Below are 25,469 nucleotides of genomic sequence, written 5' to 3'. Positions count from 1 at the left end.
ACATCGGTGCATGCTTCTAATGAGATGACAGATGGTGTTGTGGGGGATCTCCTCCCAGATCTGGACCTGAGATGACAGATGGTGTTGTGGGGGATCTCCTCCCAGATCTGGACCAGGGTATCACTGAGCTCTTGGACAGTCTGAGGTGCAACCTGGTGGCATTGGATGGACCAAAACATAATGTCCCAGAGGTGTTCTATTGGATTTATTTTAGGAAAGTGTGGTGGCCAGTCAATGGTATCAATTCCTTCATCCTCCAGGAACTGCCTGCATACTCTCACCACATGAGGCCAGGAATTGTCGTGCACCAGGAGCCACTGTACCAGCATAGGGTCTGACAATGGGTCCAAGGATTTCATCCTGATACCTAATGGCAGCCAAGGTGCCTTTGTCAAGCCTATAGCGGTCTGTGTGACCCTCCATGGATATGCCTCCCCAGACAATCATTAACCCACCACCAAACTGCTCATGCTGAATGATGTTACAGGCAGCATAATGTTCTCCATGGCTTCTCCAGACCCTTTCACTTCTGTCACGTGCTCAGGGTGAACCTGCTCTCATCTGTAAAAAGCACAGGGCACCAGTGGTGCATCTGCCAATTCTGGTATTCTATGGCGAATGCCAATCGAGCTGCATGCTGCTGGGCAGTGAGCTCAGGGCCCATTAGAGGACATGGGGCCCTTGGGTCACCCTCATGAAGTCTTTCTGGTTGTTTGGTCAGAGACATTCACACCAGTGGCCTGCTGGAGGTCATTTTGTAGGGCTTTGGCAGTGCTCATCCTGTTCCTCCTTGCCCAAAGGAGCAGATACTGGTCCTGCTGATGGGTTATGGACCTTCTATGGCTCTCTCCAGCTCTCCTAGAGTAACTGCTTGTCTCCTAGAATCTCCTCCATGCCCTTGAGACTGTGCAGGGAGACACAGCAAACCTTGATGTGCCACCCTGGAGAAGTTGGACTACCTGTGCAACCTCTGTAGGGTCCAGGTATCGCCTCATGCTACCAGTAGTGACACTGACTGTAGCCGAATGCAAAACTAGTGAAGAAACTGTCAGAAAAGATGAGGAGGGAAAAGTGTCAGTGGCCTCCACCTGTTAAACCATTCCTGTTTTGGGGGTCATCTCATTGTTGCCCCTCTAGTGCACCTGTTGTTAATTTCATTAACACCACAGCAGCTGAAACTGATTAACAACCCCCTCTGCTACTTAACTGACCAGATTAATATCCCATAAGTTTCATTGACTTTATGCTATACTCTGATTAAAAAGTGTTCCTTTAATTCTTTGGAGCAGTATATATATACTGTATATATATATATTATACTTTAATTTAAAAACAAAAACACTTCAGCTTGTCTTGTATTCCTGGCACACATTTTTAGCCCTTACTACCCAGCTTAATCTGTTGACAGTCAAGTGGCTGGTTTTGAGAATATGACAAAAACATTTAACCTGACAGGTGTTTTGCAGATGATGCCATGTAGCCACTGTGATACACCTTTAGGCTGTATCTACTATTCTGTAATGTCAAATGGTGTTGCAACACTTAATAAACCAGTTAAGTATTGACTAATGGAACACAAACCAAATAGTTACACACCTCATTTATGTTTTACTCCAGTTTCTGTCAAATGGCAAACAGATACTTTTCATGTTTATTTCCAACTGGGTGCAATACGTTTCTATCTTTCAACGTAAAAGTAGCATTAAGCTGCAGTCTCTCTGACCTGAAAAGAATGCCTCTCATAGTCTTGTTAGAACTTGACTGAATGCATTTTAAACTGAAATGGTGGAATAACCAAGGTTCTTTGTACCACAATTTAAAGGTTACATTTATGATGTACTGTTTAAACGCACTAATTTAAATGCATCAGCAAAACGATAGCAATTATTGATATTTTGCAAACTGTTTATGTATTTTTTGCTTACGGAACGTAAAGCATGTGCATGAATGGATGCTTTTTTGGTAAGCTACATTCATTCACTGTCTCACCTAAGGACTTCTGCCTGTCTCTTATTCTATTTTTTTGGCATCTAAACAACTAATTGGAACTAAAAGAAAGAGGCGTATCCTAAAATTTGTAGATGTCTCTGTTTATTAGTAACCTTTAGAAAATAAAAAAAGAACAATAATGGATGTACTACTGCTGATTTTGTCAACTATTGTGGAAGTTATTTTCAAGTGCTAAATTTACATTTACATTTACAATTATTAGCTTAGCAGATGCTTTTATCCAAAGTGACTTACAAAAGAGTAAACAATCGAGTAAAAAAGAGGTAAACTATCGAGTAAATATCTATAAATCAGAAGGTGTGAATGTAGATTTCAGTTGATCCCTTCCTTCTCCTCTCTGAATAACAGTAAAAGGGCAGATCATGGAAAGAGAGCCATACTACAAAATTTTTTGAAAAATTATTGATAATGTGACTTATGATCTGAATTTAGAACAAACCAGTAAAGCAGTGTAGAAACATCTTTAACACTAAAATTACCAGCGCCTACGAAAAAACCCGTAGATCCGGCCCACCTTAAATCCGTTCACACCTCTCCGCCAGCATCCTTTGTCCTCTAAATGTGCCGATAAATACAAGCTGCAAGCAGCCGGCTATTCCATCCCCCCACCGACTTAGAACGTGCACAAACTTCTCCCAGCTCATGTCTTGATTGATTATCTGGCACTCAAGTGGAGTTTTAGAGTGGAAATAATAGATTTTATGTGTGTTCCGTTTCTACAGTAATCTGTGTAAACACATTTTTAAAACAGAAACGTTTTTCATATTTTAGTAATGAATGACAAAATGTAGGCATAAACTATATAATGTATGAAGCCTGAAGTCCAAAGATCAAGTAAACACTTTCACAAAAGGTTCAAGGAAAAGATAACAGCTTCTGTGGTGTAGCGGTAAGATTTACTGACTTGGAATCAAGAGTCCCTGGTTTGATCCTGACTCACTCCTATATTTGCCGTTTTCAGTAGTGACCTGCTCTTATTCTTAATATTATACAGTACACACACACACACTTAGTTTGCGTCTGTAACACACAGTGTACATTTATAGGACTTGTAAAAGTTACCGTTTTTTTCACTTTTATTCTCTCTAAATCACGATCACGATACATACTAAGGGATCTGACACTGTTAGTTTTTATTTGAAAGTGGGAATAACTGGATATGTGAGTTGTGTTTTGAGACAATGGAACTGGACATTCTCTCATTTGGAGGGATTAAACCTGACACACAAACGCTGCTGAATCTGAATCTGAAAACGCTGAATTAGTATGCACCTTATGGTCTATGATGTCAAAAAAAAACACAGACATAGGTATCTATACTAATAAAAGGCAAAGCCCTCATTGACTGACTGACTGACTCACTCACTGACTCACTGACTCATCACTAATTCTCCAACTTCCCGTATAGGTAGAAGGCTGAAATTTGGCAGGCTCATTCCTTACAGCTTCCTTACAAAAGTTGGGCAGGTTTCATTTCGATATTGTACGCATAATGGTCATAACTAGAAGCTATTTTTCTCCATTTACTGTAATGGAGTTGAGCTCGAAAGCCGTGGGGGACAGAGTTTCGTGTGACATCATCACGCCTCCCACGTAATCACGCAGTACATAGAAAACCAGGAAGAGCTCCAAAAAGCGCTAAAGAAAACATGCATTATATAATTAAGAAGGCAGCGAAACAATTAGAAGCGAGCGAGTGACATATAAAACCATATTCAGCGGCTCATGTGAACTGACGCAGTGCGCAGACAAAAAGCAACAGTTCCAAATAGTGCTGAACAAAAAACAAATTACACTGCTACGCTCAACTAGACAAACAACACGCCGTGGCGCAATAGTAGAGGCTTCGCTCTAGCGCCGACGTCCGAGGTTCGATTCCCGAGTGGGGATGCACTGAGTATGTACGCGCGCTTCCCGATTCATTTTAGCCTCGCATCCCATTGGTTTGAGACGTATGAAAAAATATGCGGTTAACGCAGAAAGACAGATCACCAATTGAAGCTTTATGAATAATGGATACTTTATTTGCGATCAATGATTGTTTTGGTAAAGCCATACTCAGTGTATTCATTAGATGAACGGTAAAAAAGTAAGAGTGAGGGGAGGGTAACTTATTGAGGCACGCAGGCAAAACCACAATAGCACGCGGGCTCGATGTACTGTAGTGCGCGTCAACTTGATCTGAATTGCGCGATCACATTTGAAAAAATATATATTTTCAAGTTCTATTTAGTCCATATGTGTCAAACTCAAGGGCCTGCAGGCCACATCCGGCCCGGCGTGTAATTATATCTGGCCCGAGAGGTCATTTTATATATTATTGTTATTAATGGCCCGGGATATGAAGCGCTGGTAACACAATAAACTACAGATCCCATAATGCAGCGCTTCAGCTGCCTTGCCAACACTTACGCGTTAATCAAGTCTAGCTTATGATGCTGCAAGTTATTGCGAAGCTAGCCCACACGATGCCGAAGAGAAAAGGTGATTCTGAACATAGAGCCTTTAAAAACCGATGGGAGGCTGAGTATATGTTTACTGACATTGCCGGTAAACCCGTGTGTCTCATTTGTGGAGCTAATGTGGCTGTAATTACAGAATTTAATCTAAGACGGCACTATGAGACAAAACATCAAGATAACCTGAAAGACCTGAATGCAATGCACAAGATACAGAAAGCAGAAGAGTTAAAGAAGAATCTGACACTTCAGCAGACGTTTTTACCCGTGCAAAATCACAAAGTGATTTCAAGTGAAGCTACTTTTATGGGAGACACAAATGCACCAGTGCAACTTGCCCCACTTTCCCTGTTGCCAAGTAATGTTGAACCAAGTCGGCACAACGGTGTTCCCAAATACGCACTTTTCTGATAAACTGAGCACACTGCGCGCTGAGTTCGCACGGCACTTTGGTGACTTTGAAGAACAAAAAAAGAATTTTGAGTTGTTTCGCAACCCATTTGCCGTCGATGTGGAAACTGCACCTGTGCAGATTCAGATGGAGGTGATTGAGCTGCAGTGTAATGGCACACTGAAGGCAAAGTACGATACTGCAGGGCCCGCACAGTTTATTCACTCCATTCCCGCAGAAATGCTCCAGCTCCGCCTACATGCGCTCGAACCTTGTGCATGTTTGGTAGCACATATCTGTGTGAGAAGCTCTTCTCAGTGATGAAGACTAACAAAACAGCACACAGGAGTCGCCTCACTGATGAGCACCTGCAGTCCATCCTGAAAATCTCCACAACACAGAACCTCACACCAAACAGAAACGAACTTGTTGCCAAAAAAAGATGCCAGGCATCCAGCTCTGATAAAATGACATATGAGCAAAGACAACTGAATGATTTGATTTGTTATTGCTGAAAAGAACAAATTTTATTTATATTTCCAGGTTTTGTTATGCAGCATGTTCATATTTGAATTTGTATAATTTTGACAGGATATATTTTATGGAGAGCAAAATATTATAAGTTATTTAAGGTTTGAGTTGATTTATTCGAATAATATTCCTGTCTGTTTTTATTCATATTTATGTTCAAAAAAGTTGTTTTAAAAGTTTAGTTTTAGTGTGTTCAATAAATGTTTATCCTGTTCGGCCTGCGACCTAAAGTGTGTTTTGGATTTTGGCCCCCTGTGCAATTGAGTTTGACACCCCTGATTTAGTCGACACAAATATCTTTGGTTGAAATGTAAGGCGGATTTACTCTTTACATTTGTATGGTGAAGAAAAATGTATGCAATGATGCCTACATTTAACTTACATTCCTACCAAAGATATTTCTGTCGACTAAATAAAAATTGCTTCTATTTAAAATTTAAATAGAACTTGAACAGATACGATAGTTCATAATATCCACGCAGACTTGCACGTAAGAGCGGAGTCATCTGTTTTAACAAACAGCGTATTGCACTGATACTGAAATAGCCTGCCCATTTAATTATTTAGGAATGGATAAATAAATTAAGATTTTGTACAAATAATGTTTTTCATTTTTCTTCCTTGATGGATTCTGCCACCCCCAGCAACAGTTGCTCGCACCCCAAAGAGTGTATGTATATATATATATATATATATATATATATATATATATATATATATATATGTGTGTATATATGTAGATATGTATGTATATGTATATATATATGTTTATATATGTGTGTGTGTATGTATATATATATGTATTTGTGTGTATATATGTGTGTGTATGTATGTGTATGTGTATATATGTAGATATATACAAACCGGATTCCAAAAAAGTTGGGACACTATACATATCGTGAATAAAAACTGAATGCAATGATGTGGAGGTGCCAACTTCTAATATTTTATTCAGAATAGAACATAAATCATAGAACGCCATCATGGCTTCTGAGAGACACTGCCACTGTGAGAAGCTCTTTTCATACCCAATCATGTTGCCAATTGACCTAATTAGTGTTAATTGGTCTTCCAGCTCTTCGTTATGCTCAAATTTACTTTTTCCAGCCTCTTATTGCTACTTGTCCCAACATTTTTGGGATTTGTTGACACCGTGAAATTTTGAATCAACATATTTTTCCTTTAAAATGATACAGTTACTTGGATTAAACGTTTGATCTGTCATCTACGTTCTATTACAAATAAAATATTGAGATTTGCCATCTCCACATCATTGCATTCAGTTTTTATTCACAATTTGTTTAGTGTCCCAACTTTTTTGGAATCCGGTTTGTATATGTATGTATATATGTGTGTGTTTATATATATGTGTATATGTATAGATATGTATATATATATGTTTATATGTGTGTGTGTATATATATATATATACAGTATATATATTTATATCTATATATATATATAATTCACTAAGGCAAGACAACCATGAAAAGCACGCTGGAAGGGGCGTGGATTCACTAAGCCGCCGACAAGTGAGACACCTATGGCGCACGCAGGAAGGAGCCACACCCACCAACTCCAAGACCATTGGATATGACGACAACTCGCAGGGCCACACCCACCAAGTCGGACGCGAGGACACAGAAAAAGTGGTGTCATTTATATTCGTCTGTCGTGGAGGCCACATGCGGTGCAGGTCAGGTTAATGCCATGTTCATGTCATGCACCTCCGAGCTACGTTGACTCTTCATAGAGGCATGTTTCTCTCGGAGGTGAATCGCCATATGCAGCGTGTGAAACGGTTTGTGAGGGGTATCCCATGGGATCCTTAAAACATTCCTTTACAACTGAGGTTAAAACACAATGAAGTAAGCAGTCTACGAGGTTTCGGTTACAATGCATGACCGCTTGCACCATAGCAAACTGTTTTACACACTACATACAGCAATTCGCATCCGCGACAAACATGCGTCTTCTTAGATGCTCCTGAAGGAACACGGAAGACGTTTTCCTGGCCACCAACACTCCTTTTTCACCGACCCGCGTCTACCCTCGCTCTCTACGCATTCACATTGCCTACCCATGTGCCCTGACGCAAAAACTCACCGACCACCCAGTTAGCCCCTTTCGTCTGTGCAAGGAGTCCACATGCACGTCTAAGCCATGTTGACTTTTCATTATTCTTTTCGGTTTCGACACCAACTGCGTCCACCATGAAAAACCATGCGAAAGGAACAACGAAGCCCCGCCCACAAACTCTACCCCTCCTCCCACGTGCTCAGGAACGCACCTCAGACCACTGCCCGCCAAATCAAACAGCTCATCAAACACATACTCACTCGCTTTGGTCTGTGCAGCGGTCCAAACCCAGCTGTGAGCCACATTGACTATTCTTTTGCCCTACATGGCTACCGCTTCAAATGTATTTCATGGAAACAACACTTCTTTTAATGTTATAGAAATTCCAGCTTCAGGTAACTGTTTGTTTCTGTCAGTCGGGTTTTTTTGGAGAAATGTCATTGACGAAACTGTTGCTCATAGCAAACTGATTTACACGCTACATACAGCAATTCGCATCCGCGACAAACATGCGTCTTCTTAGATGCTCCTGCACTTTGTACACACACCCCCCCGTGGTCGGGTGTCTTGGTGAATTATATATAGAAAGGCAGCCAAAACCGCACAGAGCAATGAAAAGTCTTCGTGAGTCACAAGTAGGGTTACCACTTTTAATACAAACAAATAAGGGACGCATGCTGCAGCGGGGGCCACATCCCTTGGGGGCCAAGACCATGGAACGCGCAATTTCATTCTCAAATACGGGACGATTCCGTATTTTAAACGACGGGTAGCAACCCTAGCCTCACAGGTGCATCTGCACTGTACAAAGACGACAACGCCTCGAAAGTGACGAGTTGGAGGTGGGCACTTGAGCAGGCGGTGTATACTGAACGAGAAATCAGCAGACTAGCATGACGGAGGGAGCGGAGTGGATGTCGTCCTCCTCTCCTCCCGTTCCACCCTCCGCGATTGTGTGTTGGTTCGTTCCGTGCATTGGTTAAAACCCAATGAAGAAAGCAGTCTTTAAAAACCAATAAGCCCTGTGCCTCTGTTTCATTACCGTCTCACCTGATTCACCAATGCAGGCCCCAACAGGCGATCCGGCGGCGCATTCCCATGACCGCCGGGCAGCCAACCGGGTAACCAAAGTCTTTGGGTTCAGGGTGGGGAGTATGGTTACAAAGCTGAAACTTAAAGGAATTGACGGAAGGGCACCACCAGATCTGGAGCCTTTCGCTTCATTTGACTCAACACAGGAAACCTCACCTGGCCCGGACAAGGAGAGGATTGACAGCTCTTTCTCGATTCTGTGGGTGGTGGTGCATGGCAGTTCTTTCTTAGTGGAGTGATTTGGATGCTTATTTCCGAAAACGAACGAGACTCCCGCCTGCTAAATAGTTACACGACCCAACAGCAGTCGGCGTCCAAATTCTTAGAGGGACAAGTGGCTTTTAGCCACGTGAGATTGACCATTAACAGGTCTGCGATGCACTTGTATGTCCGGTACTGCACGCGCGCTACACTGAATGGATCAACGTGTGTCTACCCGGCGTGGGTAAGCCGTTGAACCCCATTCGTGATGCAGACCGTGGGTTGCAATTGTTTCCCACGAACGAGAAATTCCCAGTACGTGTGAGTCATACGCTCACACTGATTACGTTCCTGCCCTTTGTAACCCCCCCCGGTCGGGTGACTTGGTGGATTATATATAAAAAACCACCCAGAACCGCAAAGAACAATGAAAAGTCAACGTGGAAACCGACTGAGGCGGTGTTTGGAAAATTAACAGTCAACGTGACTCACAGGTGCGTGTGGACTGTACACAGACAAAAGCGACTCAGGTAGGGAGTTGGGGCGGCACATAAGCGGCAGTGCGTACTGAACGAAGCTGTTCAACCCCGCCCTTCGCTTTGAAGGAGAAGGCGACCTCCGGTTTTCAGTCACGGACAATTGTATGTTGCTTCGTAGCGTGCATTTTTGCAATGTTACTTTTCTTGGTGGTTTATTAAATTACGGATTTTTCGAATGTTTATTTTTTCCTCTGTGCTTAAAAATCATTTAAAAAGCTGCCTGATTATGCAGCGTATGCTACGCCGCGGGTTGGCTAGTATATACTGTATATATGACAGCAACACTCATCACTCACAACAGTGACCAAACAATTACATTGACAATCATGTTACGTTATTTTCAAAATGTTTCCTTTTCTTTTTCATTACTTCTTTAACACACTACTTCTCCGCTGCGATGCGCGGGTATTTTGCTAGTATATGATATTTGGAATTATTTGTTTTATGATCTGTATAGTACATTGCGGAAAACTTTGGCACAGATGCAACATTATTCATATTATTCATATTAATTCACTTAACATCTTGCAGTTTATAATCAGTGACTGTGTGTTTTTTTTCCCCTGATCTTGCCAGTCCCCACATGTTGCTATATGCTGTTTCTTTTGTACTCCAGGACTTGCAGAGGAAAGAATAGTACAGAGCAGTAACTTCAGCACTATATGCAGTCATCAGATTCAAATATTAACAGTTCACACACATGCAAGGATCGTCCTGACTCAGTTTACTTTCCTGGGGAAGGCGTCCATCTGGAACAGAAGCTTGTCGATGTTGAATCCTCCTTTTCTTTTTCCATTGTCTTTTCTAGTAAGATACGACGACAAAGTTCCTCTGCAAGCTGAGCCATGAACACTCTTCTTTTCTCATTGGCCCCGTGCATACCTTGCACAGTACCTGTGTGTTGATCACCGTCAGCATGTTGTAGCACACAGCAACTGGCCACCTGCATGTTCTTGCGCGCACTGAATAAGCTCCTGATCTGGCTCTAAGTAACAGCACCAGCATACATTTACACCCGATTTGATGCTCTTTGTTTTCAATTAATATTGCATTAGTGCGATGATGTTTTTACATATATTGTCTCTTTCTTTCACGTGTGTAATAGAAGCCACAACATAGTGAGAAGTGTGTACATTGTAACAGGTACACATGTTGTAAATGTAGGAATGACAATCCTTGCGTGTATGTGAACTGTTAACATTTGAATCTGATGATTGCATATAGCGCTGAACTTTAGCCTCTGTACTATTCTGTCCTCTGCATGTCCTGGAGTACAAAAGAAACAGAATACAACAACATGTGGGGACTGGCAAGATCGGGGAAAAAAAAACACGTGGTCACTGATTACAAACCGAAAGATTAAAGAAAGAGACAATATATGTGAAAACATCATCACACTAATGCAATATTATTTGAAAATGAACAGCGTCAGATCAGATTTGAATATACAGTACACCCAATCTGACGCTGTTCGAAACTGCATCCAGTTTCTTGTCATCATTCTGTGATGGCAAGTTTCTTGGCACAGATAATACGGATGCAACAGACTGACGTATTGCAATTTCAAGTTGCTGTTTAAAGCTGTTGTCTGACAGATGTCCATGAAGTCTTCGGTTTTCAACTATAACTCTGTTATTTCCTGATCGATTTTTACACTTTTACATGCTATATATGCGAACTTGGCCATTCCCGGTTTCCCGGGAATTACAGCAGTTTCATTCCCAGGGAATGGATTCCCTAGTTAAAGTGTTTATTTGATCTTTGGACTTCAGGCTTCACACATTCTATAGTTTATGCCTACATTTTGTAGCATTTATTACTTAAATATGAAAAAGTTTCTTTTTTAACAATGTGTTTACGCAGATTACTGTAGAAACAAAACACACATGAAATGCATGTGTTCCATATAACGATCTATTATTTCCACTCTAAAACTCCAGCAGTTCACTCACTCCCAGATAATCAAACAAGGCATGAGCTGGGAAAACTTAGTGAACGTTCTGCGACGGTGGGGGATGGAATAGCCGGCTGCTTGCTGCTTGTCTTAATTGGCACATTTACAGGCAAAAGAGGCTGACGGAGAGGTGAGAACGGATCTAAGGTGGGCCATATTTACGAGTTTTCTCGTAGGGTCTGGTAATTCTAGTTTTAATGTTTTGGAACAATAATTTTTTTAATTAAATTTTCTTAATTATACTATATATATACTGTATACTGTATTGTAATAATCAGACAAACAAGTTATAAAGGTTTGGGTTTTTTAGGCCCTGTATACTGTAATAAAAGGTCATCAGAATCTCAAAAAAAACCTCAGAAAATTGCATCAGACAATCAGGGATGGTTGCACGGACATTATAAAGAGGTGGACAGGAAATTAGGGATGTGGAATGCAGGGAAGGCGTGGTGGTGGATGGGTAGTGGATGTCATCAATAGACATATATAGATAGACGCCACATTCACTGTAATTCCCAGTCGACATGATACGTCAGCGTGTCAGCCTTATTGCGAGTGGCAAAAGTGCCATTTAAACTAATACATGTAAACGTGGAAACCGAGTTTTCTAATGAAAAAACAATAACGTTTAAAACAGTATTGTTTACATATAACAAAATCGTTTAAATGCAATTATTTATATCCATTTATACACTAATAATGGCAATTATTAAATAATAATAATTATAATTATTATTATTAAATAATTCCTCCCATATAAGTAACATTTCTCGGGCTGCCTTCTTCCATCTCTGAAACATTTCTAGACTTCGTCCTGTTCTTACGCAACACAGTACTGAAGTATTGGTTAATGCCCTAGTCACCTCACGCATAGATTAATGTAATGCTATTCTATCTGGCATCCCACAAAAACATATCCATCGCTTACAACTTCTGCAAAATTCTACTGCCAGGATAATAAAATCTAATAATCCACTGAACATATTACACCTATTCTCTCTCAGCTTCACTGGCTCCCTGTTAACTACAGAATACAATACAAAATACCGCTCTTAACATTTAAAGCTCTCCCCTACCTCACTGATCTCCTACAGACTTACACTCCCTCTTGCTCACTCAGATCTTGTAATTTGAGAGTATTCAGTCTGACAATATGGTGCAGCCTTAGTTTGTGGAAGACAGACACAACTAAAGACATGCGCATAAAATGATGGTTGTCAATTTCAAAGTGTGTTTCCTCAATGTGCTCCTTGAGAATAAAGCATCATCAAGTTTGAGAAATGTTAACAGCTAACAACAATCTACATAGTTAGTGCCTAAATACGTTTAGCCAAAACGTCGTTTGGAGGCTCACTTGAGCACATAAATGCATAGCTAAAGTAAAGATTATAAAACGGGATTTTCAAATGGCCAAATATAACCAAAACAATTGTTCAGCCTTACCTATGAAATGTAATCCCTTGGGATCTGGTTTGGAGCGTACAGCGGTTTGTGAAATCCCAAGCAGAACATGTGTGTGGCATCTCATGCATTACTTCACTCCACAGCAGTGCCACTCGCAATATGGCGGCGATGTTGACGTACGATTCTGCTGGTCATGAGGCGTCTAGTTATTCTATGTCTTGTGGGGGACCAGAGGAGAGAAAGAACCCAGAAGTGATGGAGTTTTGTTGATGCTAGATGGATCATGGCGATGGCGCTTTGTCCTTTTTATGGGAGAAGAGAGAGAGAGGTTAGTACCCCGCCTTTGTCCCCTGGCGCAGGTTGTCGCGATGCGCATTGGGTCCTTCAGCTGCTCCCCATGCGCTTGTGCGTGACTATATTATATATATATATATATATATATATATATATATATATATATATATATATATATATATATATATATATTGTCACAAGAAGGAGGCATGGACAGATAAAGGTTTGGGGCAGCCACCCGTGTAATGTGGTATCCTGGCTGCAAAAGTCGTTTCAGCAAAATAATCAGCACTGAAGTGCATACAACTGAGTCCACAACAAGACTGAGGAAAAAGGGGAAAGGGGCAGGTTTTAAAGGGGAAGACAGGAAGTGAGGTCATATGGATCAAGCACGTGGTCTTCCACCATTGGATCATAGCCGGACGTGACATCAGAGGGACTGGAGCTGGTGTGGTCGACTTCCATTGACTCGGTCCCGGAAGTGATGTCAGGAGAGCCAGGTGGTATCCCCCGGGAACGGTCTACAGGCAAGGGAGAAAAAGAGTCAGTGCACTCTGTCACACCCCGGCATGCCTCCCTATACAGTGGGTACAGAAAGTATTCAGACCCCCTTCAATTTTTCACTCTTTGTTATATTGCAGCCATTTGCTAAAATCATTTAAATTATTTTTTTTCCTCATTAATGTACACACAGCACCCCATATTGACAGACAAAAAAGATTTTTGAAATTGTTGCAGATTTATTAAAAAGAAAAACTGAAATATCACATGGTCCTAAGTATTTAGACCCTTTGCTCAGTATTTAGTAGAAGCACCCTTTTGAGCTAATACAGCCATGAGTCTTCTTGGGAAAGATGCCACAAGTTTTTCACACCTGGATTTGGGGATCCTCTGCCAGGTTGGATGGTAAAAGTTGGTGGACAGCCATTTTTAGGTCTCTCCAGTGATGCTCAATTAGGTTTAAGTCAGGGCTCTGGCTGGGCCATTAAAGAACAGTCACAGAGTTGTTGTGAAGCCACTCCTTCGTTATTTTAGCTGTGTGCTTAGGGTCATTGTCTTGTTGGAAGGTAAACCTTCGGCCCAGTCTGAGGTCCATAGCACTCTGGAGAAGGTTTTTGTCCAGGATATCCCTGTACTTGGCCACATTCATCTTTCCCTCGATTGCAACCAGTCATCCTGACCCTGCAGCTGAAAAACACCCCCACAGCATGAAGCTGCCACCGCCATGCTTCACTGTGGGGACTGTATTGGACAAGTGATGAGCAGTGCCTGGTTGTCTCCACACACTGAGGAGAGGCAAGACACATGACAGCCCGCATGGAGTTTGCTAAAAGACACCTGAAGGACTCTGAGATGGTGAGAAATAAGATTCTCTGGTCTGATGAGAGCAAGATAGAACTTTTTGGCCTTAATTCTAACTTTTTGAAATATTTAGAGGAACAGCTACTTCACATTTAGCATTTAACACTTCCATGTCTATGATCATTAAAAAGTCAAGTCCTATCAAAGTGTCAAATCATAAGATTCTGAAAAATTTAGTTTTACAGTACTTGCTATATTTCTATTAAAAACTCCTGTTGCTAATTTCTGGAAAGATATACATTCAGTAAGTAAACTCTAGAAAAATACTGTTAATTAGTCCAGAAACATTTTAGGGCAGTTTAAAGCAGACATTTATGGTAATGAAAATGAAAAAACTGGAAATGTCTTGAGATGTATTTGGTGCATTGTTGCTGTTTGCTAATTCTTGGAAACATACAGTATAAGTCATTTTGGTCTTTTCTTTTAGATTTTATCTCTATTGCAGCCATTTTGGGGACTGGAATCTTAGGTAAGTATAGTATATTAAAATAGTGTAATTAAACAGAGCATATTGTTCAGAATTTTGAAGCAAACCCATTTATAATATGCAAGAGAGTTTACTTCTAAGTATTGTTTGACTCTCCATATGACATGTTTCATAAAAATACTGCAATTGCTTTTTTTGTTTAATTTATTCTGATAGTTTAGTGCTAACATTTAGAATAAATTACAGACAAGGCTCTCACATTAGTGCCATTATTGTAAAATCCTCAGTATTTAATTTTCTCTACTAAATTGTTTAAACCTTTTTCATTTATACTTTTAAGCATGTGGTACTTCATTATTTTGCTCTTTTTGGCATAACCATAATTGCATTCAATATATTCTGAGTAGGACAGCATGATGGCGCACAGTAGGTAGCGCTGCTGCCCGCAGTAAGGAGTCCTGGGATTGCTTCCCAGGTCCTCCATGCATGGAGTTTGCATGTTCTCCCCATGTCTGTGTGAGTTTCCTTCGGGTGCTCCGGTTTCCTCCCACAGTCCAAAGACATACAGGTTAGGTGCATTGGCAATTCTAAATTGTCCCTAGTGTGTGCTTGGTGTGTGTGTGTGTATGTGTGTGTGTGCGCCCTGAGGTGGGCTTGTGCCCTGCCTGGGGTTTGTTTCCTGCCTTGCGCCCTGTGTTGGCTGGGATTGGCTACAGCAGACCCCCGTGACCCTGTAGTTAGGATATAGCAGGTTGGATAATGGATGGATGGATGGATGGTTGTCTATTAACCCTTATTAATCATCAGCCTCCAAAATCTAAGCATTTGTTGAAAAACTATCAATGTAAAGTTTTGTTGTTTTATGTATAAATTCCATACCCCTATGTTTTCTTTAAGAATATATCTTTCCAATTTAAATTTGTTGAATTTTTAAAGGACTCCCAGTAAAGATTGCCCAAGCTGGACTGAAGCCATTCCTGGTCACATTTCTAATTGGCTTCATTATGCAGGCAAGTAGCAATTAAATAATTACAATTAAAATGTATGTATGTAATATATATATATATATATATAATTGGACAATTTATCATTGTTATTGCACCATTAGGTATATATATAAAAGTATATATATAACTTTATGGTGCAATAACAATGATAAATTGTTCAATTAAAGTAAATTAATATTTGCTTCACTTGCTAGGCTCTCTTGATCTACCTGTTTGTTGAATTACTGCAAAGATGTCAAGCTGTTCAAATGGAGTCTTTAAAGGTTAGTAGTTCACTAACACTATTTCAATTACTAATTTTTTCAGTGAAGTAAAACTTGCAAATCAATAAGATTAAAAACTATATTATGAAATATATACACATTTTTAGTAAGGTATTGAGTGCCACTTAAAATGATCTTTTAACATACATTTAGAAAACAGGCAGGGCTAAGTAATATAATTATTTAGACAGATCTGAAATCAAATGTGCTTAAGAATCTAAGAAAAGTTACTTGGCATTATAATTATGAAGTGTTTTCAGATGGCCTTCATCATGAAGCAGGTTAAGGTGATATCATTATTTATCCTGAATGTAATAATTTTGGTCTCTAATTTAGATAGATCTGAAATCAAATATATATTTAAACATCTAACATCAGAAGACATTCCAAAAAACCCAACAGCTAGTTCGAGGAACCATTCTTGGATACATTTTCAATTAAATCTTTCACGCCATTTTCCTCAATATCCACTGATAAGCCTATAATACAGATGTTGTCACTTAGGGACAGATTTCAAGTCAGGGTCTGGCTCAGTGAAGTCAGTAGTAAGGTTTTCATAATTGTCATCATGTTCTTTAGAGGCGTCTTTCAAGATTACTATTGCAGGCCCCTTGTTAATATGCCCGTCTTTAAAACCTGTTATTTCAGAATTAATTCCTGTGAGAAACCTTAATGTTTGAATCATGTTTCTGTGTGTGGATTTCTAGTGTTAAATTATGTAACGTGTTCATGACCTCCAAACTAAAAGTCTCATGAGCTAATTCATGGCAAGATTTTTTTAGCAGGGAATTGAAAGTCAAGGAGTGGTGAACCAAAAGTTATTGTCTAAGGGAGCAATGTTCTTAGAAATAAGATGGAAGGATGAATTGCTTTCAAAATAAAGTTAAAGAAATTGGAGACATAAATGCAGAGTAATAAACAATTTTACCGGTGCATCACATGTTCCCTTGTGTTCTTGTTTGTTATGATTCCAAAGAATGGTGATGTTTTGTTTAAGTGTACTGTACTCTGTATATGTGATAATACTACTACTATTATGACTACTACTATTACTACTACCAATGAATTGTTTGGCATATTGGCAAGCATCAAATAAGTTGGTTGAAAAAGGCTTTTTCTGTGCTGTAAATAGTGCTAAAAGAATAGATGAAATGAGAACATAAAAAGAAGCAAGCATAACGATCAGTTCTGCAGTAATATAACTACATCATATCTAGTGTGTAGTCAAATATGAATCAATTAATTCCTTTCATTTAGTATACAGGTACTCTCTGTTTAGGAAAAGCATCCTCTGCGGCCCCTTGCCTCATCTTTACTCTATGTTCTCCTTCTGGATGTTAATGGAAATATGGCATAAGAGTGCCGTAAACATTTTATAGAAGTGCTGGTTTATTCCAAAACTGCAGAGTGTGAGCAATGACAAAGAACTGAAGGAAATCAAACTATTCTTCTAAAAGATTTATATTAACAAGAGATATAAAAGAAAATGGCATTACGTAAGGTGTTCCTTCATCATAATGTTTTCAGCAACAACATACACTCACCAAACAAATTATTAGGACCAGTATACTAATACTGGTTAGGGCCTTCATTTGCTCTCAAAATAACCTCATCTCGTCATGACATGGATTCCACAACATGTTGGAAAAAATACCTTTGAGATCCAGGTATGTGTTGATATAAATGCATCGTGTAGTTTATGTACAGTAGATTTGTCATATGCTCATTCATGCTGTGATTCTACCTTTATGCCACATGCTAAAGGTGTTTTATTAGATTTAAATCTGATGACTGAGACAACGACTGATCATTTTGATCAGTTTGATATGACTTTTGCTTTGGGACATGGTGTATTATCATGCTGAAAGTAGCTACAAAAAGAAGGGAAAATCTTGGTAAGGAAGAGATGCTCATGGTTAGCAACAATACTCAAATAGGTGATGGCATCCAAAAAATGATTGATTGGTATTAATACAGTTAGCAGGTTACTAGTTTACAATCCCAAACCAGAAAAAGTTGTGACAGTGTGGAAAATACAACATTGTTAAATTTGCTTTGACTTTTATTTTATTGCAGGCAGTATGAACCCAAGATATTTCATGTTTTGTGTGGTCAGCATCATTTCATTTGTAAATATACACATCCATTCCTGCATTTCAGGCCTGCAACACATTCCAAAAGATGTTGGGATGGGGCAAATTTGTGCCGGTAATTAGTGCAAGGGATGGCTGACACCAGGCCAGGACGCCCATGATGTGGAAGGATAGAGGAAGGTAGTTTCTTTAGGGCACTGCCTCCCCCGGAAAACTAGATGGCAGCCCCCCTGAATTTCAGCAGTGCCATAGATTCCCACAGTTTGGCTCAGTCCTGTTGGGTTCCTTGGGTGTTGGCAGGGGTTTTTGTGGTGACTGGGAAGCCCTACTTTGTTGTGTTTCCATCTCACCTGGAAGTGCTCCTGAACCAATTCTTTGGGACACTGGAAGTAAAAGAAGCCAACTGCCTCAGTTCCAGTGAGCCAGAGTCAAGTGGAAGGTGGACGAAGCTTGTGAGGAGGAGTGGAGGGGGCATTGACAAGTGGCAGAGAAAGAAAGATTAGAGTTGTGCTTGTGTTTATAGGTACTTGTGGCTGTGGTGGGAAATGCTTATAGGGAGGAGTTTCCCCCGAATAAAGACTGTTTTGCCTTTTAACCTGTGTCTAAGCCAACTTGTGTTGGGTGTTTGGGAACCTGGAGTGCCCCCCGTTGTCCACATGAGATAAAAAAAAAATATGTGATTTCAAACAGGTGATGTCAAAAGGTGATTGTCACCATGATTTGGTACAAAACCAGTATCCACAAAAGGCTGGGTCTTTCAGGAGCAAAGATTGGGCAGAGTACTTCAGTTTGTCAACAAATACATGACAAAATTATTGAAATGTTTAAAACCAATGTTCCTTAAAGAAAGATTGGAAGGGATTTGCATATTTCTTCCTAAACTTTGCATAATATCATTAAATGATTCAAGGAATCTGGTGGAATTTCATTGCATAAAGCGAAAGGGTGCATGCCTAAGCTGAATACCTATGATCTCTGATCCCTCAGTTGGCACTGCATCAAGAACCATCACTCATCAATAGCTGATATAACCACATGGGTGAGGTATTTCTTTGGCAAACCTTTGTCAAACACAATAATACATTCACAAATGTCACTTAAAACTTTACTGTGCAAAAAGAAGCCTTATGTTAACCATGTTCAGATGCATCATTGACTTCTCTGGGCTCAATGGCATCCTGGATGGACCATCACAGAATGAAAATTTGAATTGAGGTCAGTTGAACGAGTATTCCAGATCTTTCTTGGAATAAATGGACGCCGTGTGCCCCAGACCAATGACAAAAGAACCATCCAGACAACAAGCCCAAAAGCCAGGATCTTAGGGTTGTGTCAGTGCTCTTAGCAAAGGTAATTTATACTTCTGTGACGACAGCATTAATGCAGAAATGTACACTGAGATTTTACAGCAGCATATGCTGTCATCAAGATGACATCTTTTCCCAGGATGTCCATGCATATTTCAACAAGGCAATGCAAAACCACATTTTCCACACGTTACAAAGGAATGGCTGCGGAAGAAGAGGGTACAGGTACTAAACTGGTCGCCTGCAGTCCTGACCTGTCCACAATAGAGAATGTATGTGGAATTTTAAAATTAAAAATGCAACAATGACAGCCCATACTGTTGCACACCTTAAGACGTGTATGCAGAAAGAATGGGACAAAATGACACCTGAAACGCATCATCACTTGGTATCATCAGTGCCGAAACATCCTTTACCGTCACAATTTGTTTTTGGAAAGTGTTGCAGACCTGAAATAAAGGAATACAAGTCAAAGTGAATTTAAGAATCACTGCATTTTGTTTATTTGTATTTTCCAACTTTTTCTGATTTGTAGTTGTATTTGTAAATGTACTTGGAAGAAATCAAGGCATCTATTTTCTGTTTTTGAGTGAAAAAAAATTTGGTGTGTGAGGTTCACTAATAAATTATTGATTAATTTGTAATTTAATAAAAATAATAATTATTATAATAATTATATTTCCAAAATTTTACCTTTTAAAGACAAAGTATGATACAGTACATTAATCTTCATCCCTTACTTTTCACCTGTTTAATTATGTATTATTATGAACATTTTCATGAGCACTTGTACATAATTTTTAGGAACTAGTCCCTAGTTCATCTCAGCCACTCAAGCATATATCCACTCTTAACATTCGTGCTAGTAGACAGTAAAAAAATATTTCATTTTTTTGAAGTATTGCTTAATGTTCTCATACTTAACAAAATCTTTTATTGTTTATTTTTTATTTTATTATTAAGATTCATTTTCAATGGTCTGTATTAAGAAAAAGTTTTGTCACTTTTAGATAAAGAATCAACTACTGTATTTAAGGAAGTATATATTTAAACCCTTATGTTGCAAATCATCACAATCAATGGCAGATGATACTCACATTATTGCATATTAGTGTCTACTATCTTTTTGTTTATTTCCTAAACATTATGAAAAATTGTCATATGGTTTTGAATAAATGGATTATTATTGTCACCTCCTATCCACTAAACATCAGATGAAATCATGACTTGCTTGCATATTGTGTGATATCCGCATTCTGTCATTGCCACATTGATTTTTCTCTAAGGCCACATTTGGTGAATAAAACAAAAACATAAAATATGGTGTATTGTCTGTTGCCGCCTGCTTAAGGAATTGGTTACTCTTACATTAATGATACTCTCATTGTACATACCTGATGGGGACACAATGCTAAAAACTTACAATGTTACAGCTATTTCACCAGTAATGCTAAGCAGAAACTGAGACTTGCTTTTTTTGACCACTGTTAAGCTGTGCTTGAAGCTGTTGTGCTGTGAGGCGCCTATCATACAAGCTGGTGACCCTGAGAAACTTGTCTTCTTACTGGGTTGTGATTTTGGGTCTGCCAGTTCTTTTCCTATCAAAGTTTCCTCGAAGTTTCCAATTGCCTTTGGATTGTGTAGGACGCCGTACTTTGATTTTTTGTGCAATTTCTCCAAATGAAAGGCCTGCTCTGTATAGTAATAATACTATGTCGCCTTTCATTTATTATTTGTCATTTTATTGCATTATCACTGGAATTTACAACTTTCTATAGTGTAATTTTGTCTAAATAGTACTTCAGAGGGTTTAGTAATACAATCTGTTCCAACTCTGCTTTAAGACAGACAGAGGGTTTTAAGTAATCAACAGAAGTTGGGATACCAATACAAATTGTTTGCTTTAACTTGCTGGGCTTAATTTTCTTTAATTGCTGCAGAATATGTATATATTGTAACCTATTAGTTGTTCTCTGAAGAAGGCCCATTTGTAATATTCTGAATTTTTTTTTTCTTTCAGTTTTAGCTAACCTAAACATTACATTTAAACCTATGGCAGTTTACTGTCTACCTTTTCACCATTTTAGGTCATTCATTGCATTTCAAACTGGAAAAACTGAGGTGTTCTAAAACTTTTGACTATTTGTGTAAACGTGGAATGTTTTAAAGCAGAAGGTAAATCATTCACACAATTTGGGCAAGGGGTTTTAGCCATAGATAAGGACAGAGTGAGTATTTGTATACAATTAACCAGTGAATTCTATCCTGGAAGTTTAAAGGTACGAGGGTAAAAGTGAAAAGAAAGTGAAAAACAAGACAAAATAATACTAATGTGAAATGTACTGTATATCAGTAAAAAAAGCTCATCCAAGGTCTTAAAATCATTTAGAGAACTGGAGTGAACCACATCAGAAGGAAATCTGTGTGGGAGGATCTGAGGAAGAAAGCGTGAGTTTATTGCAGTCACCACCACATGGGCCTGGTTTAATGATCTGTAGTAATGCGTATATCAAGTCTATAATGGTGTGTTGTTACAAAATTGCTGATTGTAATCTGTGGATCTCCTTTGACTAATAGTGTCTTTCAGTTATATGATACATTTACCTGCCATCCTTTAAAACGTAATTGAGTAAAAAAAATCTTAGAAGAGTCTTTTACATAGGGATGTGCCAAGTAGGACTAGCTTTACCTCAGGCAGTACATTAGCACATGTATTAGGAGGAACCATAGGTGTTGTGCATATCTAGAATGGTAAGAACCAATTTGACAACACCTGCAAAACATTCCTAGGGCACTAGGAAATGCTAAATAATGTGCTTGTTTTAATAAACAAAGGTCATGGACACTGCTTAGGTAGCATTCAGCTGCTTAGTAGAAGAGCTTTCAAAGATGTTTGGAATAATCATTGAACATAGTCTTTGTTTTCCTCTAGAAGACGTGCTGTCTGTAATCAGACCTTTTAATTCTAGTTTTCATAAGGATATGATGCTGAAGTACATGAAATAACTGTCAGAGCCTGGAGTATCAACATGGCAGTCTAACAAAGTATAACTGAATAGTTCACTGAGGGCAATTGACCAGCCCATCTACTTAAATGGTTAACCTCCAGATGTTTTGAGGTAGGGCTAAAAAGACTTTAGCGTTTGTTGTTTTGTTGTTTTTATCTTGAGTGGATAGGGTATATACTGTATATTTTAAAATGCATGTATATGACGTGTTAGTATTATATAGTTAGCATAGACAGGCATCATTGACCAAAAAAACAGTTCTTATGAAATTAGCAAAAGAATTGACTCTACTGTATATAAACATTATATTAAATTATTAGGTTTCAGGTACAGAGAAGATTCTTCTACAGAATGTTGATGATCAAGACACAATTCTTCACAGTACAGAGGAAGAAGAAGAGCTTGAAGACCCTGGTAATTACAACTATAAAGATATACAGAATGTAGTTTTTTGAGAGTTGTGCACTGTACCATTAAAATATAAATGTTTCATATATTGTTGAAATTGAATAGTCTGATAAAATAAAATCAGTGGCTTAAAAATGTACCAGTTTTATACAAGTAAAAACAGTTAATGAAAAGCCTACAGAAAAATTATATTGTTTTATTTAGAAATAAGGAGAATACTGTTTGTTGCTGAGCTTTTGAAAATATGCAATATTTTTCATTCAGAGCTCTGAGAATTCTGCTAGAAAGTATTTTACAAAGTGAATATATTTCAGGTATGTTTGTGCAAATACAGTGGCAGAAGAGGCCACTATTTTGGTATCTGTTCATGCCCATACTAATGTCATGGAACCCAAACACATTAGAAGGTGGTTCTTTTAATTTAATACAGAAGGATGTGTCTCACAAAGAGACAACATAAAGCACAAATAAAAAGCTTTATCTAATCTGTGTAGACTATATGTCTTTATCATGCAGTGCCCTCCCCTAACCCTCTTTTTAATGATAGCATCTTCTTCCCTTGTCAGTGAACTTTTTTCCCAACTCTTCTCCTGATTCTGGTCTGAGTTATGGGGCGAGGTGATTTAAACCCCACAGTTACATATATAATCAGGGTGGTTTCTTATTTTGCTAAATATTTATATTGAATGCCTGATTTTTTAATCCAAGTAAATTGTAATAAATACAGTAAAATAGACTGAAGCTGTGAGGCTACTGTGGTAATTTAGAAAGAAAATAATCATTTGAAATTGGTCTGTACCTGTTAACCAAGTTTGGGTCTAAACTCAACTATGTTAGTAACACTCTGAAAATCTACAGCTAAAGTGCATTAGGAACTCAGCTAGCTGAGAGTGATCTATCAATTATTTTAAAAATTACTGTTGCAGGAATAGTGAATGATCATTCTGTTGTTTGGATTGGTTCTAATGCCCAGGTACTAGCTTTAAATTTGTAAAATAAGGTTGCAATTTCCTGTTCTGTTATGAAATTAGATTTACTTTTGTAGTTTGGGTGTAAGGAAAGATAGCTTTCTAGATGGTTGTTATTAAAAAAATAAAATCTGTGCTGGTAATATGTATGGAATGTGCCATAGCATTTTAGGTTTCCCAGCTCCGAAATTAGCAGCTTTTTCAAATAGTGTACAATGGTTGTTTCTTTTTTCATCTTTCCATGTAAAATACTATTTGGAACATGCCAGAATATGAGCTTTTTTATTCCTTTTCCGTAATGTTTGAAAGACAAGTAGTTTTGTTGCTCTCCACTTATGGAGAATTTTTGGTATATTAATGTATTCTATCATTAATTCATCCATTAAATTTGATGAAATAGTATTACTATAATGTCAGTCATTTTCTAACCTGCTTAGTCCTGAACAGGGATGCAGGGGGTTCTGGAGCTCATCCCAGCTAGGGCAGGGTACAAAATAGGAGCAAACTCTCTATAGGACACCAGTCCATCACAAGGTATGCACATACACACACACACACACACACACCAATCACACACTACGGCCAATTTAGCATTGCCAATCCACCTAACCTGCATATCTTTGGACTGTGGGAGGAAACAGGAGCACCTGGCATAAAACCAAGCAGACACGAGCAGAACATGCAAGTTCCATGCAGGGCGTTCCCAGGATACAAACCCTGGCCTCCTTACTACAGGGCAGTAGTGCTACTATTGCACAATCATTCTGACCTTACTATCAGACTGTTCTAGCTTAAACAAACTGGGAACACATCATATATAATTAAGTAGTGATCAGAAATAATTGCATTTAATACAGTAATAATTACATTCTGAATTTGAGCTCCACAAATGCTACTTAAATCTAATGTATAATTGCAAAAGTGACCTAGACTTTTAATAATCTCTGCTGACTTCAGTAGTTGTTCAAAGCATTTGCTTAAGGTGTCTGTGAATATTAATATAGCTACGACAAATATAAGGTTGCTGAATTCAGTTATGAATAATGTATATTGCTCAGGAGGTTTCTAAGTTAATACTACAATTATACTTGAATCTCAGATAAAAGTTTTCAATAATCACTTCCTCAACTAAAGTTTCTTCATTTATACAGAATGGTAAAACAATTTTGTGTGCCTGTAACTAAAGGCATAGTGCCAATGATACACTCAATTTTTTTAAGTAGACAGACATCTGACAGATTTGTCTCCTTATTCAACATTGTTGGTGCAGGTTTTGGGAGTATATTTTGTTTTAACTTTCCACCTATAGTACATGCATATTTAGTTCTCTGTGTAGCTTCCTGTAATCGTTTTGAAACTATACATTTTCATTTGTACTCACCACATTTGCATCTACAATAAATTCTTGTTGTTAAATATTTATTAATTTGATATTTCTTCAGCCATAGAGAAGAATTTTATTATAGTGTACATGCTTGGTGATCAATACTTGATATGTACTGCTTGTTTTCAGTCTACCTGAAATTGTCCACTGTATTATTCTCACAGATGCGCTTCAATACTTTCATTGCCAGTCATTAATTTAGCCACTACAACACGAGAACTGTATTGACATGAATATGCTATTCAGCTAAATAAGTTCATTCTTCCTTATTTTAGTTTCCAACTGTGT

At 38.6% G+C, this 25,469-nt stretch overlaps 1 protein-coding gene across 1 annotated transcript in view; it reads left to right on the top strand.

Annotated features, from left to right (window-relative positions):
• Positions 1-25,469, top strand: part of si:ch211-51h4.2 — a 411,729-nt gene that overhangs the window by 61,221 nt on the left and 325,039 nt on the right. The window contains exons 2-5 of the mRNA XM_039758852.1: positions 14,744-14,785; positions 15,680-15,753; positions 15,945-16,013; positions 22,742-22,835. Coding sequence (XP_039614786.1) covers positions 14,744-14,785; positions 15,680-15,753; positions 15,945-16,013; positions 22,742-22,835 — 279 coding nt within the window. The remainder of the gene's footprint in view (positions 1-14,743; positions 14,786-15,679; positions 15,754-15,944; positions 16,014-22,741; positions 22,836-25,469) is intronic.

Source organism: Polypterus senegalus, chromosome 1, assembly GCF_016835505.1.
Source record: "Polypterus senegalus isolate Bchr_013 chromosome 1, ASM1683550v1, whole genome shotgun sequence".
Classification (NCBI taxonomy): domain Eukaryota; kingdom Metazoa; phylum Chordata; class Cladistia; order Polypteriformes; family Polypteridae; genus Polypterus; species Polypterus senegalus.
The sequence above is the reverse complement of the archived record's forward strand: the minus strand, read 5'-3'. Positions and strand labels throughout refer to the sequence as shown.